Raw genomic sequence first — 17,250 nt, 5'->3', positions numbered from 1 at the left:
TGTTTTATTTTATTAACTCATCTTGTCTAAAAATAAATAAAAAGGAAAATTTAGCACCATCTCAGACAGCCCCAGTATCTGCTGCCCAAAACAGGAAAACTCAAGCCTTTAAGTGTGCTATTTGTGATATTGATTTATGATTTTCTCATAGCCATAGCTGCAGCACCATTCAATAAATTCACTAATGATTTATCATTTTCAAGGCTTTTTTTTGCCAACACAACTGATAAATTAATTTTCATTGTTATTTTAGAGATGATAAAGTATCTTAATCTCATACAGGTGGAACAGAGTTCTACATTAGAAACAATGTTATTAGACCATGATTCACTAATGGAGAAGATGAACAATTGGAATTTCCAAGTTTTTGACCTTGTAAAAGAAATGGGAGATCAGTCTGGAAGGATCCTCAGCCAGGTTTGTTGTCCTTTATTATGTGAGGGAGAGTAGGTAAAACTGTCCTATATTTAAACCATGAAGAAGTTTTGCAGTCAACATTCATGTGAATACTTGAAATTACATTTATGTGAATATCTTCAAAAGCAGAACTATGACTTCTCATGTACTCTCTGTCATTGTAAACCATAAAAAATGGTTTATCTACAGAGAACATGCTCCAGTTTTTGTGAATTTTATTCTCAGTATAAATAGGTTAGTCTCACACTGACTAGGTTTTGCCATAATCTGCCATTTCCTGTGCAGAATTATCTCCTGGTTTCAGAATTACTACTCTGTTTGACAACCATTGCTTTTTTCTTAATTTCAGTAAAATATTTCTGTCCCACCTGTGAGGGAAGAGAAGTGATCTTTTAGGCAGCCTTTTGCCTCTTGATCCTACAAACAGTGGGTTTTTTTCCATGCTGCTTTCTGCACACAGTATCCCTTTTATCTCTGTCTGATTTATTTCCGTGCAGTTTCATGTTTGCTGAAGCCAATCCTGCAGGCAGGTGCAAGAGTAGGATTCTGTTTGCTCTTCCCCAGCTTCTCCCATTCATCAAGGTCATCTGGAGGCTTCTGTGTCCTTCTTTAGAGTGGATTTAGCAATGATGGAGCTTCTGATCTGACCGCTGAACAGTTTTATTTCCAGTGCCTTAGTTTTCCACCTTGGAGTGATGTCCCCTAATTTTGCAGCTCCTGTTCCTCTGAGCACCTCCCACACTTCAGAACTTCTTGTTCCTCTCCTGTGTCTAGGAAAAAGTTATAAAAACGACTAGCAGTGACTTGTTTTAAAATTTTTTTTCAATATTTGCAGCCTTGGGTGGGGGGGATTAGGCTTTGAAGTATATTAAGTTCTGCAAGTAAACCATAATATATGGTTTATATACATATATGGGAGTTCTGAGTACCTTTTTAAAATACTTCTTCATTTACCACCTAGTTTTATTAAAAACATTAATGAGAAATCATAATAAATACGGGAAATGGCATCTCTTTGCCAAAGTCTCAAAAACAACCTGGGGAACTGGTGTTTGTTTCTCTTTGTTTTGTTTTATTATTAGTTATAATTAAATAATTTGAAGTTTTGAATAATAAGTCTGAATATAAATTTCTTCTTTTTAGGTCACTAATGGAGTAAAACGTGGCTTATTTAGTCTTCTGAAAAATGTTGGGGTATATTATTACTAATTAGTTGTGCACAGAATTATCAGTAATTAAATAAAACCTTTTATTATTCTTTATTGAGAGGATCATAAAAATCCACTTTTTTGTGCTAAAAATTTATTAACTATATCCCTATGACATTAGCATTCCAATGATCTTTAGTGGAATTTCAGTGATTTCCATGTCTGTTGGCAAGTAAAATTTTACAAACAAGAACATATTTAAAGCTGAAAATGCAGAACATGCATCGGTATGTCTTTCAGATTTAAATTAATTTTAATCTTTGTTTAGGTTACTTATACCTTGTTTCAAGACACTGGCTTGTTTGAAATTTTCAAAATCCCCACTCAAGAATTTATGAATTACTTCTGTGCACTGGAAAACGGCTACCGGGATATTCCCTGTAAGTGCTCTCTGGTTACACATGGAATTTTGTTATCAGTGGCTCTCCTTTGCTGTGGGAATTTGCATTTCTGGCCAGCTTAGTGTGGTTTTAGTGAATGTACTTGATAGAGCTTAGAATGGGTCTAGAGAATTAAAGTGGGTGGACTCAAAAGTGAATTTGTTAATTTGGAGTTTGAAGATAATGGAAAAGAATTTGAATTAGTGGTTGAATCAAACACACTGGAGTTAATGGGAGAATAGTTGCTGATTTAACAGAACTCTGGGTGAGGTCCTTAACAAAATGAGAAGAAAATAGAGAATTTTGATGGTAGTTATCCACCTTGCTGTGCAGGGCAGCCAAATTTATTGGAAAACAAAACAAAAACCACACTTCCCCACTCCGCAGATGTTTGCCCAGCCCGGGTGCTTGTAGGTATCAGATTGCAGGCCATGCTTGCTTCTCACTATTATTGATTTAAAAGGCCATTTAATCCCTTCCTGAGGCCCAGGTAGGATGAAATGTACACAGACACTGTTTGTTTATCTAACTGCCTTCTTAAAAATGTTCAGTGATACATATATCTACCACTAACATTTTAAATTCAATTTTTCCTTTTAGATTTAATCAAAATCTCACTTATAATACATTTTGTACATTTCTTTTTTGTTGTTTTTTTTTTATTCCTTTTGATGCCATTTCAGGTAACAATTTTTTAATTGTGTCTTGCTGATTTTCAGATCACAATCGTATCCATGCCACGGATGTTCTCCATGCAGTGTGGTACCTGACCACACGGCCCATTCCTGGATTTCAGCAAATCCGTAATGAGCACATCATGGAGAGTGAAATAGGTGTGTATTCACACAGGTTATTTTTGTTTTGCTGAAGAATGTTAAAATGAAACTACAGTAGGTAAACCAAATTACTCTGGAAGAAAATATTGAATTATTCTTATGACTCACTTCTGTTTTATTTTTTTTGTACTTTAATATAAGGCAGTAGAAAAAAATCACAAAGCACACACCGTTCAGAAATATCATGCAATTGACTTTTAGAAAAATTAGTAGATGAGTAATGGTTAGTTTGTTAGCCAAGAAAACTGGTTCACTTAATAAATTTTCTATGCTGAATGAAACCTTTGTATTCTGCCACAGTCAGGGTATTTTTAGCATTTGAAATACATTAGGCTAATATTTCTTAACTTTATTGGAAAGTTAAATAGACCAAAGAAAAAATTCCAAAGTATTTAACTTAATTGAAGTTCTGCTTAATGGCTTTAGTATAAAAATTAATATTTTAGAATTTTCAGTTAGGTATCACATGCAGACTTTCAAACTCTGAAGTGACCGCCCCAAGAATAACTGCATAAGAGCATCCCTGAAAAGGAAAGAATACCTCCAAATTCAAATGTTGTGTGAAGTTACTTCCAGTGAAGCTTGCTTTTTTGTTGTCTGTGACTTCATAGAACAAACCTTTAAATTTAGAATTTGTAACTTTTACCTAATTGTATCCTATAAATAAAGGTTTAAAAAAAAGATTGTAAACATAGACTTTGATGCTAAATGGTTTTTTATTTCAGAAAAATTAAAATCAGGCACTCTCCAAGAACTCTGTTTTATATGTCTAGTAGAAAAAGACAAGACACAAGTCAAGTGGCTTTTAAAGGGTGGGATTTTCTCTTTTTTCCATGTTTGTCTCTATCTATCAGTTGCACCCTATTGGCTTTTCTTTCTCCAAGTGTTAAATGGGTTGGGACTGGAGACTTAACTGGAGAAAAGTGATAACAATAATTTTATTCTCCTCCACAAAAAAAAAAAAAAAAAAAAAAAAAAAAAAAAAAAAAAAAAAAAAAATTAAAATAAGAAATTATAATCTTATTCCTTGAAAACTCTTCCAGTATAAATATTTTCAGGCTTTTAATCCTTGCTTATTCTATTAAGGCAAGGGAGTTCCTTTGATATTATGCATTGATAAAATAAGTGCTATTTCTTTTCCTTTTTTTTTTAAAGTAGTGACTTTGTCCATGGGAAAGATTATAATAAAACTGTGAATCTTCTTATCATGCAAATATTTCTAAATTAATGGAGTTAATTCCTTTTGCAGTAGTTTCCACTGCCCCCCTCCAGGTTTTCCTGTAGGGAAATGGGCAAATTATGGAAATAGTAAGGAAGATGCTGATTAATCTTTTCTTGGACAAATTCAGGCTGGAGACAAACAGTAGAATGCTCTGTTAATGCTACAAATTTGCAACTCAATGGCACTTTAACTTTTCTTCAAAATTGTTAGTTTATCTATAATAATTACCATCAATTTTTCTTTTTTAAAATATAAGTCTTTGACAGTTATTCAGCTTCATGACAGCAACACTGTTTACAACAGTATCTGGCTGTTTATGCAGACTTATAGTGTATTACAAATATGAATGAAATGCTGTTCTAAAAATATTCTTGTTTAGTACTTGGATTTTTTTTTTTATTTTAGATGAAGCCAGTGGTATTGCCCCAGTTCAAGTCAGCTACACTTCTTCAAAAAGCTGTCCTATTACTGATGACAGTTACGGCTGCCTGGCATCAAACATTCCTGCTTTGGAACTGATGGCTTTGTATGTAGCAGCTGCCATGCACGACTATGATCACCCTGGACGTACCAATGCTTTTCTAGTGGCCACAAATGCACCTCAGGTAGGGACCTCTTCACACAGAAAATCACTTCTTTCTGCCTGAAATCAGTATAAAGAATTTTTTTCTGTTGTATATCTCTAAAGTAAGTTGTGTGGGTTTGAAGAATTTAAGGCCCGATTTAAGAAATGGGGAAATTAACGTGTACTATGCTGGTGTAATATTTTTATTTTTCTTTCCTGTTAAATTCTGATGTGTTTTGTATGTACTGGTTGTGTATGCATGCAGAAACAACTTTTAATTTGCAAAATTGAAAATAACAGCATAAACCAGTGCAGGATAAAGGATTTTTTCATAGAGAGCTGGCCCTAGGTCTGTCTAATCAACTATGATGGCTACTTGGATCTCTTTGTGAGTTACAGACAAGAAACTTAAATAATAATAACAACAACAACTGGTACAGCTTGCTGGAAGATAAAGACTTTGAAAATGAACTTTACAATCAGTTTTCAACAACTCCTTGTTACAAAGGGAGTTTAGCATGTAGGCACTTATGTATTTCTGCTGAAAACAGCATACAAGAAGGAGCAAAACCAAACTACCGAGGCACCCATCACCAAGTCTCAAAAACACAAGCATTCTTCAAAAAAATTGCAAAAAGCATTGGCAAAATGAAGTTTTTTTCAGGTTCTTTTTATTCTACCTTGAATTAATTATTTTATAGTGTGTTTTTATAAACATGGAAGCTGTGAGTAAAATTTGCCACTGTTTTTATATTTTAGTTAGCTCATTTACAGTTAAAATTTCTGCATTAGCATTAAACATAGCCCTTTGAAAACTAGTGGTAATTTGCACCATTTTCCATTATGACAGTTCTTATGTGTTTTGGAGTCCTTTTTCTAGAGGGGTTTTTAATTTGTTGGGTTTTTTTGGTTGTTTTTTTTTTGTTGTTGTTTTTTTTTTTATTTCTTTGTTTTTGTTGGGGTTTTTGTTGTTTTTATTTTCCCAACACAATTAAAAAACAAAGGAATTAAAACAAGGAATGAAAACCAACGAATTAAAAACAAATACTTAGGGTTTTTTTTCTTGTTTTCTATTTTACATCACTGTGTGACATAAAACACACGCTGCTCCATACATACACTGTGCAAAGTCTTAGGTAGTTTTTGTGTGCGTGCCTACAGTCTGAATGTAACTGTCACTAAGATATCATTGAGGATGTTTAAAGAAAAAAAGAACATTGCTAATTGTTACATTTATGGGGGGTTCCCTTAGCCGTCATTTTTGTGTCACTTTAATCCCAAAACTAGAAGACAAAACATTTTTTTTTTTAATTTTTACCTTGTGTTGTTTCTGACTAGCCCTGAAAATTCAGAAAATTCAGAATATTTAATGACTTATTTAAAACTTCCCTGTGTAATTTACGATTCTTTGGTTGTTTTTTTTTCCCCCTGTAGGCTGTTCTTTACAATGACAGATCAGTCCTAGAAAATCACCATGCTGCATCTGCCTGGAATCTTTTCTTATCACGACCAGAATACAACTTTTTATCGAACCTTGATCACGTGGAATTCAAGCGCTTTCGTTTCTTAGTGATTGAAGCAATCCTTGCCACAGACCTCAAGAAGCATTTTGATTTCCTTGCAGAATTTAATGCCAAGGTTTGTTCCACTTTAATGTCTGCACTGATCTGGTCTTGGTATACAGATTTTATCACTGCTTCTCAGTAATTGTTAGTTTTCATTATTTGCATTTAAAGTTTTATATTATTTAAATTTAAGCTATGAAAATGCAAATAGAGTGTTTGCTTTACACAAACCAGCTGTAGATGGTCTGTAGGTTGCCTAATAAGCCCATGGGTGATTAGTTTGAACTGGATGTCTGTGCCTACCCCAGGTGAATGACATGAACAGCAATGGCATAGAGTGGAGCAATGAGAACGATCGCCTGCTGGCCTGCCAAATATGCATCAAACTGGCTGACATCAATGGCCCAGCCAAAATCAGAGACCTGCATCTGAAATGGACTGAAGGCATTGTCAATGAATTTTATGAGCAGGTGGGTATGGAAAGAGCAATTTTCTCTTTTTATTGATGGGTAGGTAATACTTTGTTTTACCAGTGGTTTAACTAAATTCAGCTTTATTCCTTGTTTTAAATCTTCAGGTAAGGTATTTCTATCTTCTCATCCTGAATACTGAAATTTATTTTCACAGGTAGCTTACTAGCATGATCTTTTAGTTTCTAATAATTGTGTTAGAAATCAAGTCAGTATTCTCCATTTTTCAGATACTAGAGGATTTTTGAGGGGGAGAGCTTCTTTCCTTAGGTTGACTTCTTCCACTTTCAGAAGTTGAGTTCATAGATGTGTTTCTAGGTGAAAGAATATGTACAAAATCCACAAGACTGAAAATGTATGTTCATCTCTAAAGCTCTCAGGTCCATGAAAGTGCTGAGACAAGTAATTATAGCTCAGATTTTTCAATGAGCAAGTGTTCAACGTTTTTCTTCTCCAGTTTATAAAATGGTGGGGAAAAAAACCAATACAAAACAGCAAAGCAAACCACTTCACTCTGGATGTTATAGCTCATTTCATTCTCCTGTGCCATTACCAGCCTGCCTTGCTAAGGCTGATTTCTCTGCCACTTTCTCTGTTCATCAGCTCAGCAGTTGGAGTTGAGTCTCTGCCTGCTCTGAAGCCATCCTGTACAGGCAGAGGAATAGCAGCTCCAGTAGAACTAGTTCTCCATCCAGACACAAGCAAAGCTGGAGGGAGGATTGTGACTGTGCAAGTCTGAGCCATAATGTGCCTTTATTTTAAATTGGCCTAATTACACTTTCATTCACTTTGTCCATGCAATTATTCTCCCCAGTAAAAACATACAATCCATGTGGTGCTCCATGGAATCATGGCATATCCTGAATTGGAAGGGATCACAGGGCTCATCAAAGCCTAACTCCTAGCCCCTTCATAGGATACCCCAAAAATTACACCCTGTCTGAGAGCATTGTCCAAAAGCTTCTTGAGCTCTGTCAGGCTGGTGCTGTGACTGCTGCCCTGGGGAGCTGTTCAATGCCCAAACACCCTCTGGGTGAAGAACCAGCCTAAACCTTCATTGGCACAGTTTTGTGCCATTCCACTGGGTCCTGTCACTGCTCACTGGAGAGATCAGGGCCTTTCCATGCGCTTCCCGTGAGGAAGCTGGAGGTTACTCAGTCAGTTCATTAAAAATGACTTTTAAAATAAGAATTTAAAGCCAATTTTGTGAGAAATTCTGATAAGTTTTTTCATTTCTTTTTCAGGGTGATGAGGAAGCAAGTCTTGGATTACCTATAAGCCCCTTCATGGATCGTTCTTCTCCCCAGCTGGCGAAACTGCAGGAATCTTTCATCACTCACATCGTTGGCCCCCTTTGTAATTCCTACAATGCAGCTGGGTTGCTTCCAGGGCAGTGGATTGATGAAGAGGAGGAGGATGCAGAAAGCACTGAAGATGATGATGGTGCACAGTTAGAGAGTGATGATGAAGAAATGGAAGATGATCTTATTTTAAGTAAGTTTCTGTGTTTCAGTTGGTGCTTAGTTGTCCTTCAGTAGCTTCAGACATAGCAGTGACAGCTGAAATTGTGCACTACAAATCTTGTAGATTTTGCTATTATGCTGCTTCATAAATTTTCCTCTTGTAACAAAAATTTGCTGCTACTAGGAGACTTGCAATTTAAACCAGAACTTTGTTGATATCCTTTGCCATGCCACTGTTTAAGTATTCAGAATAATCACCCATGTACCTCGCTGAAATTTACATCTCGCTTGCAATGTGCCATTGGTTTTGTATGTGTAAAATACAATTACTCAGAATGTCAAACAATCCAATCTGCTTGTAATTTTACAGAAGCTCAAAGAAAAAAAGGTAGACGAATATTTTGCCAGCTAATACACCACCTCAGTGAAAATCACAAAATATGGAAGAAAGTGATCGAAGAGGAAGAGAAAAACAAAACAGAAGGAGCCAAACTGCTGACTGAAATCTCATCTTTACCTCAAGCAGATGACATTCAGGTTATTGAGGAAGCTGATGAAGATGATGAACGGCAGCTAGGAGAAGAGAAGACTTGCTAAGGGAGCTCCAGTGGTGTCCAGTGTGATGACAACCTATGTTTTTTTCCCACTGTGCTGACTTCAGCCTGACACAGCTCACACACATAAAATCGAAAGGCCTTAATACTGTGAGAGGATTCTTTTTGCTCTGGTGGAATCCCACTCCTATGCACTTTCGCCACACAGAACTTGATTCAGAGATTGAGTATTGTATACCCTGATGCAAAGTTCTTTATGCCTTAGTTGGTATAAAATATCCTGATATAATGCTGCCTTGCTGAATATGGAACTCTTCTTTTCCTTGAGGTACCTGCAGTTTTTAAAAAACATTCAGTGACTTTGATTACCAAAGTGGCAAGAACTTTTCGCTAACAAGGAACGGCGGGATGAATCCTAATGTTGTCTTGAGTTGCTTATTTCATGTTGTTTTTGAACATGAATGAGAAAAAAAGTCTGTGCCTACATGAAAACTATGTTACTGCTGCAGTGCAAGCCTGTTGTGGGGTGTCTACTTAGTGCAGTAGTGTGCTTCATGTAGTCATCTCAGAGCAACTGTTCAAGGACTGTGACATAAATGCTGAATTCTGATACTTGTGGTTTAAAAAGAGGAAAGAAAATCCAGGTGCATCTATTTCTGATGCTTTTTATTATTGTGCATAATCTGATGTTTTATTTTTGCAGAAAATATTCAGGTTTGCAGTGGATGTTCATGATATTTCATTGAATACAAGGCCATTCTCATCTGTTGCCTTGCTGTTTTGTGGTAGAACATTAAAAACCTGTTCAGCTACTTAAATTATGAAGGAATTTTATTCTTTTAGTCATAAGTAATGTTGTATTTCCTGCCCTTACTCAGGTTCACTTTAAAAACAAGTCAACCACATCACAGATTTTTATCTTGCACCCATTTCCCATATTAAATTTAAAGGAAATAAGATCGTATCTCATTTATTCTTTGTATGTAAAGCTTTAGGAGAATTAAAGATTTTTTTTTTAAAAGACACAAACTACTGTTGCAAAATGGCTATTTTAATTTGCCCCACACATTTTTTCCATCACAGACACAGTTTTTATTGCCTTCAAGTTTGATGTACATCCTGAAATACACATATGGAAACCAGAAGGTGGAAACTTTGTGTAAAGCCAGATACAAGATAAAAATCATTGTACTGTACCACATTTTAGATTGTTGAGTTTTAAAGTAGCAAACTTACACATTCCACCCCAATGTATTTTTAGAAACACTACCATTGTAGGTCTAATTTGTAAACAAACAAAAAAAAAAGTTGAAAATTAGGCTACAGGTAAGCAAGCCACAGATAAGCCTAGTTTTAAAAGTGCTCCTTTTAGTACTGAACCTTTAAATGCTGTGTAGTTGAACTGAATAAAACCCAAATGCACGTGTGCTATTTCTAAATGTGTCTCAGCATATTTGTGTTTGCATCAATTGACTTGGAAAAAAAAAAGATAACCTTGTGTAAACTGTATTACACTATTTTACATAGGTTTTCTTTCTGCTGTTTCATTGGCCAGTATAAATAACTGAAAGGTTTGGGGTTTTTTTTTTTACTTTTTGCTTTTTTCACTAATAAGCCTTTTGTTGATGCACTTAAAAGACCACTGAAATGTGCTTTTGCTATATCTTCAGTGCCAAATTCCCCTTTGCTGCCATTATCACTATCACTGCAGGTTTTTTGTAACATGAGCAGTGTTAAACCAGATATTTCTGTCATTAATAAAATGTTGCACTATTGAAGCTGGCACTTATTGATCATACATCTGTATTTGGCATTTCTTTGGTAATATATTTTTCTTACACATAATGTGCAGAGTAGAAAAATTCTGATTCTTTCAGCTTGCTGTGTTCTCAGCATTTTGTGTTTAGATAGTGTGTTTGTGTACATAAAATATCATTTTAATATTGTTTAATATCATTTTGCTTTGTCTGAAAAATGATACAAATTTGTCTAAAGTTACTGTTCTGTTATTTTACATGACAAATTTTCATTTTCAGTTTCCCTCAGAATGTCATTATTTAAAAACTAACAACAGTATAACAAGGTAAAAAATAAGATTTTATCTTTTACTATAGCATTGGCAGGACTTATATGTGGTGACATATATAAGTGTTGTTTGCCATCAACTTTCTTATCTCGGGTTTCTCTTAAACTCCAGGAATACTGAAGCAATTTTAAAATCCAGTAACAAGCAGCAAACCTCAGTGTTTAATAACCTGTAATGCTAATATGTATTTCCAATTAGATATTTACAATAGATTGCTTCAAAGATACATTTAATTATGAATGTGTTCAAAATCTGCTTTAAAGTGCCTTTTTGTAAATGTGTGCACAGTATGTGACTAATTGTTACTCTAAGAGCAAAGGGAAAAGACTGGAAAAAAGTCAACAAAGGCTGGTTCAGGGAATGTTTGCAGAAGTGGATGTGGCTGTAACTGAAGGTGTCTTAATTCACTCAAAAATGGTAATGGAGGAGCCTCTGAATGTTGATTGAGCTGTTGTCCAAAATAACATCTCTCCCTATAAGGCATATCACCCTTAAATGTGTGATCACACTTGAGTAATTCACAGCTACCAGGGGATGCTGAGTAGTGCTGAAAACCACACAAAGGAACAAACTTAAAACACTTTCTAATGCAACACTGCCTCTTTTTAATTTTCCTTTTTTTTTTTCCCCTCAAGAAGTGGACCAAATTAGCCTAAACTAAAGTTTATACCATGCAGAAATACAACTTTCTTGTATAATATTCTCAGGTTTGAGTTGAGTCTCCCATCTTCTCATTGCCTTCTTTTCCAATGTGTGTTGGATTACTTGCACCCATGCGCACAGAACTAGACCTACCAAGTTTCCTATAAGGACAAAATTCTTTCTGTGCTTCCTGGAGTCTTCTGGATGTCAAGGAGGTGCTAAACCAGTCAAAATGAATAACTTGGAACCTGTTCCTGTGAGTTGTTCTCCATACAAAGTTAAACGGTGAGTGTAAGGTTCAGAACGAATGGAATGGTTTAGCATTGCTTAAGGTAAGTCCAGACTAACAAAGTGTAAGAGTTCATTTGCTCCGTGCACAGAACCATTTCTTTGTATTTGCATCCAGTTTTAACCACAACCCAGGGCAGGTGAATCAGCAAAAGGAGTTAGCAGAATTCTAGAGCTCAAAGTTTTAGCTTGACTGCTTGTTCCTGGTGTGGATGTAGCTGAATCTTGGCTTCTGGATCCTTTGAAAGCACAGAGTTGGAGGTAATCCAGAGTGTGTTATTGCCCATAGAGTTGTGGGGTCGCCCTCACTGGAGATACTCCAGAACCACCTGGACACAGTCCTGTGCCATGTGCTCTGGGATGGCCCTGCTGGAGCAGGGAGGTTGGACCAGATGACCCCTGTGGTCCCTCCCAGCCTGACCCATCCTGTGATTCTCTGTGGCACCCACACTCACATGGCAGCACTTCCCCTTTTGTCCAAAAAACCGTTTGAGATGTGCAGAACTGTAAGTGTCTCATACCCTGGTGAGTGTGAGAGCAGGAATTCCAGCCTGAGAGATGTTTTGGACTAAAAGGATGGAACTAGCTTGGGTGATGAGAACTAGAAAGAAGAGGTAAGGATGGCAGAGACACACAAATACACTAAAGATGCTCAGAAGAGAGACACGTCTCAGGCCAGTTTGTGTTCAAAATATTATAGAAACAATATGTCTTTATCAAGTTAGGATACTTGGATTTCTAGAAATGAAGTTAAAATGGTAATGGAAATAATGATGCACTTATCACATCTTAAGCTGTGATACAAGTTTTAAGAAATTGATCCTTCAGTGGCTGATAAACATTAGATGAGAGAAAACAAATACACAAAGTTGATTAGATGAGGTGTAAGAAGTAGGATCAAGACAGTATTTATTTTGCCTTTTTTCTTCCAGCTTTCTTCAGAATTGTGTCTCTGGACAATGTGCTGCTTCAGTCATGTCTATGTTAAGGCAAATGAGGTAATGAATTATTTTCACTTTTCCAGTGAGGAATTTTCCTTTTAATATCTTCTGAAGTAAGTGTTTAACTTGCTATAAAATTATACTGTGGATTCTCAGAGATGAAGCTGACAAAAGAGCACAATTTTTAACTGCTCCCTATCTGATCTTAGTTTAATAGGGCTATAAGCAATTAGTTTATTTGTCCTCTGCTTAATGAGAAGGAATAAGACATATTTAGAGGGAAGAGGAAAGAAAGCTGATGGACTAAGCTGCTACAGGATAAACATTCCATTGCACTTTGCTTTAGGTTAGGTATGTAAGTGATTTACATTTACTAGGTTCTGTGTGACACTTCAGACACCCTTTAAAAAGGGCACAGCACAACCAGAAATGTTTGACAGGAAGGTTTCTTTTGGAATCTGTACACCATGAGTCACCTTCTGATTTCTGGACTTCAAGAGATCACAGAGGGCAGCTGCTGGTGTCTGTGGTAGGTTTAGGTTCTGCTATACAGGCTGTGCTCCCTGGCAGAATGCTGCTATCTGTGGAGTCTCATAGAGTAAAAATCTTCTAGTGAGGTGAAACCTTCTGTCTGCTGGTTTATCTGTAAGATTTCAGAAGGGAAAAAAAAAAAAAAAGGGGATGTTTAACCAACCCAGCCTTTAAGTACTGAAGGGAGGCCACGGTGTTTTGAATGATCTCTACCATTCACCTTGTGATTTGTCCATGTTCTAAACATCCTGCCAAAAAACAGGTGATGAGTCACTTCTGACTCATCTCTCTGGATCAGCAGAACCCTTTGCACCTTGAGTGAGATCAAAATATCTTCATTTTAATTGCATATAAAACAAAAGGTAATGTTTAGCTTAAAATGCAGGTATCATACCAAAAATACTGAGGATAGGGTTGACATTAATTACTGCACACAAGGAGCAGAGTGCAGATTTTGTTCCCTGTGCCAGCCAGATGTGAAAACTTGCTCCTATATATAGTCATTCAAATGGGCTTAGCATGCCCCTTTCTTTTTTCATGACATTCATCCTAGTAGAATTTATTAATCTGTAGTACTGCCAGTTTATCTGACTCATATTAACTAAGCCTTCTTTCAGTCAAAAAAGTGGATTAGTAAGGCCCTCTATCTTTGGGAATGGGTTTGTAATAATTTAATTCAATTCATCATAACTAAGTCATTATCAAAATACTGTTTCTAATTTCAGATACCACACCCCAGGAAAAGCACCTGTCCTTTAGACAGATTTACAGAATTACAGTACAGACCAGCAAGGATGATGACGTGGCTGGAAGAGAAGGAGAAAGATAAAATTAATTTAAAAGATTTTTTCCTAGTCTAGAGAAAATGAGACTCAAGTGAGATACTCTAAGGTTACCTTATGAGACTGTTTCAAAGAGTAATCAGAATAATGCTTTCAGTGTTTGTAGTGTTTAGGACAAGAAGTAACACCTTTAGGTGGCAAGGCTCAAATATGAATGATTGTCTGAGGATTCAGAGGGCTCTGACTCACTGAAATAGATTGTCTTGGGCTATTAAAGTCTGTGAAAAAAAAAAAAGTCTGAAAAACAGCTTTTAGTAAAACTGTTAGTGGACCAGTTGAACTGCAGAACTTACTGAGATCCTTTCTGAACCTATTTTTTTAACACTAGGACTAGAGTAGAGGTCCGATATGGAAACCTTTAAATACCAAGAAGAAAATGTGCACAGTTATAGAAATAATAACATTCAAACAGCAAGAACTGAAGGTGTCAACTCCTTTATTTCAGTAAATATTGAAAACTTTTTATTTTACATGTTTCACCCATAATTCATCTCCCACCAGAAAGAGTCCTAGAATCCTCTTGATAAAATAGACAAGATTTGAATCTTAGCCAGAGATAAGAATCTGTGTAATTGTCAGATTGTGAATAAATGGAGAGGCAATAGCCAAAAAATTTTTTAAAAATATGATTATCTTAAGTTAGTTTGCTAAAGCTAATTGTATTTTAAATGTTTTTCAAGCTATGTGGGCCTTTCTAGATCTTAAGAAAGTGCATACTTGAGACGTTGGGAGTTGTTGGATGCTTCAGAAGATGATGTAATCCATATACTTAGCAAAAGAATTAGTATGAGTAGGGATTTTTAGACAAATTTTAGCTGTTAGCACTAAATTTTAATCCCATCAGCAATGAATTATTCTTACTGTCTCTATATAATCATGAAGTTCATTATGGCACAAAGAGCTTGAGCATTTTATAGATTACACCTACAATTTGTGGTGAAGTAAATGCAATATTGAGCTATATTGCATTTCTCTCCATAGTGTGGCAGCTTAGGCTGTACATTCCTTGATAGAGAAAAGGTGTGTCTTTACAGAATGCAAAATAAAATGGAAGAAGATCTGAAAATGCCCTGAAGTGACTTTATAAAGAAAATGTTATGCTTCCAAAAAAAAAAAAAAAAAAAAAAAATTAAATTAACTTCCTAATCTATATCAGATAAAGAGGGGTTGTAGGTACCAATGTTTTTCCTGGAAAAATTAGGCTTATAACATTCTGCTGTGGTGCATGTTCAGCACTATTATTATTTTATATTGAGCTTATTGTGTAAGTTGAAGAGAACCAAAGGGGCATTTTGACTCCTTAAACAAGGATGCCTTTGGAGAAAGGAAACTTAATTACCTGAGCATAACTGGAATTCTTTCAATGTTTTATCCATAGTGATTCTGTTCCCTAACTTTCCTTCCTTGCTGGTATGCAGCTATACCTATATTACCTGGATTAGTAAGGGACCTGAACAATAAGGCATCCTTGATCCCCTTGTTTTGGTGAGGGTATAAAAGTCCATGAGACATGGATGGGTGGATCCCGTTGTCTGGATGCTGATGGGTCTAATGTGGATAAGCATCTGAACAAATTAACTGTAATGTAAAAAGCTTTTTAATACATAACATTCTTTTCATGCTTCTGATAAATCATAGTTTGCACAAATTAAAAATATTTCCTTTAAGGTTGTTTCCTTTTTTGCATGAGTGTAGAAAAGGAAGTCATCACTTGAAAACAGCAGCAGAATAAACAGTAACTTTATTCTGTTTTCTGGAATGTTGCTATAGGCCAGTCTACATCACATGTAAAATTTTTGGCAAGCAGCCATCTGCTGCAGTAATAGCAAGATATTGGATTAGATTGCACATTCCTGATGTGCTCCCATTATTTTAATGGGTTTAATCTATTTGGAATGTTACTTATTCAGAAGAATGTAACAAATGTAGCATCTCCTGAAGCCTGGCAGTCTTCCTAAGGAATAACCACTCTGAATGTGGGTTCTGCCTAACTCCAGTGACATGGACAGAGTTGACAGGCTTCAAAAATGCCTGAAGGGATAATCTAGAATGGGGAGAATCTGCTGATGCCCAATTTACATTGTTGTGAAAGGACAGAAAAAGGCAGAAGATTTCCAGAGCCGTAGTTTGATCTTGATTAGACAGAGGGTTTGAGTTATCAGGCCCAGTACCAAAAAGCCACCTGGGACAACTTCTTGGTATGAAAACACGTACCAACCTTCTGTGTGTACCTTCACAGAGCAATTCATACTGGGAATGTTGAGTTCCTTTCAAACTCTTACTGATCCTCTGATCTTGGCCGTGTTATCTTGTGTTTTCATCAGTCCATCCCTCACAACCAAAGGCAAATTCTGCTCTGACACCTTCCCCATTATGATTTTTTTCTCCCCTTATTTATCCTGAATCTTTATGTTTTCATATCCAATGGGTTGTTATGAAATTTACACAATCTAATTTTCACTCATTTTTCTAAGGGATTTCACTATTTTTTACTGTGTTTTTCTCTAAGCTGGCTATTTTTCTCATGAACTTGCTCTCTTCATGACAACATGATCTACCTCATCTACTCTCTAGTGCCTGCACAAACCCTTAGGCTCAATTCAGGCTAAAAACATTCTGGATAAATAAAAAAATATATCACAGTAAGTTCATACTATTTACTTTCAGAGAAGCAGTAATGTTCCTTGAAGTTTAATGAAATCTTCCTTTGTATAGTTAATTTCTGAATGAATTATTTAATTAATCAATCTTCCTGCATTTATTAGGTTCATACTAAGGATGCCTTCATCAGTACCACTGAAACTGCTGGAAGTTCAGGAAATTAAGTGATAATGAATGAGATTTTTCTTCAGCATTTTTTCAGTGTCATATATGACATGCTTGTACTGTTCCCTTTTCAGTCTCTGGGGATGCTGACATGGCCAAAAACAGCCCAAAAACTTAAATGTAAGGATAGAGATTTGGAAAGGAGGATTTAAGACATGATGGTGGTTCTGACTGCAGCTCTTGCAGCAGTGTTATGAAGACACACTGGTTAATATCTCAACCTTTAAACCAAAACAATGTTAAATAGCAGCCAGTTACTGTCCATCCTAGATATTTCAGCTAGAATTATATGAACATCCCACCAGGAAATTCTGAACATCTGGCTATCTACTGTATCAATGTTGATACAGTGGAGGAATTCTGGAGGACTAGAAAAAAACTACTATTATGTCAATATTTCAAATTATTAAATTG

The 17,250-nt window shown here is 35.9% G+C and overlaps 1 protein-coding gene across 2 annotated transcripts in view; it reads left to right on the top strand.

Annotated features, from left to right (window-relative positions):
• Positions 1-10,119, top strand: part of PDE3B (phosphodiesterase 3B) — an 83,417-nt gene extending 73,298 nt beyond the window's left edge. For both annotated transcript variants that reach the window (XM_041414989.1, XM_041414990.1), the window contains exons 9-16: positions 283-417; positions 1,894-2,005; positions 2,725-2,838; positions 4,469-4,668; positions 6,063-6,266; positions 6,502-6,663; positions 7,908-8,157; positions 8,497-10,119. In XM_041414989.1, coding sequence (XP_041270923.1) covers positions 283-417; positions 1,894-2,005; positions 2,725-2,838; positions 4,469-4,668; positions 6,063-6,266; positions 6,502-6,663; positions 7,908-8,157; positions 8,497-8,723 — 1,404 coding nt within the window. In that variant the 3' untranslated portion in view covers positions 8,724-10,119. The remainder of the gene's footprint in view (positions 1-282; positions 418-1,893; positions 2,006-2,724; positions 2,839-4,468; positions 4,669-6,062; positions 6,267-6,501; positions 6,664-7,907; positions 8,158-8,496) is intronic.
• Positions 10,120-17,250: the final 7,131 nt, after the last annotated feature.

Source organism: Onychostruthus taczanowskii, unplaced genomic scaffold (genome assembly GCF_017590055.1).
Source record: "Onychostruthus taczanowskii isolate IOZ18803 unplaced genomic scaffold, ASM1759005v1 scaffold49, whole genome shotgun sequence".
Lineage (NCBI taxonomy): Eukaryota > Metazoa > Chordata > Aves > Passeriformes > Passeridae > Onychostruthus > Onychostruthus taczanowskii.
This window is presented reverse-complemented; position numbering and strand designations above follow the sequence as displayed.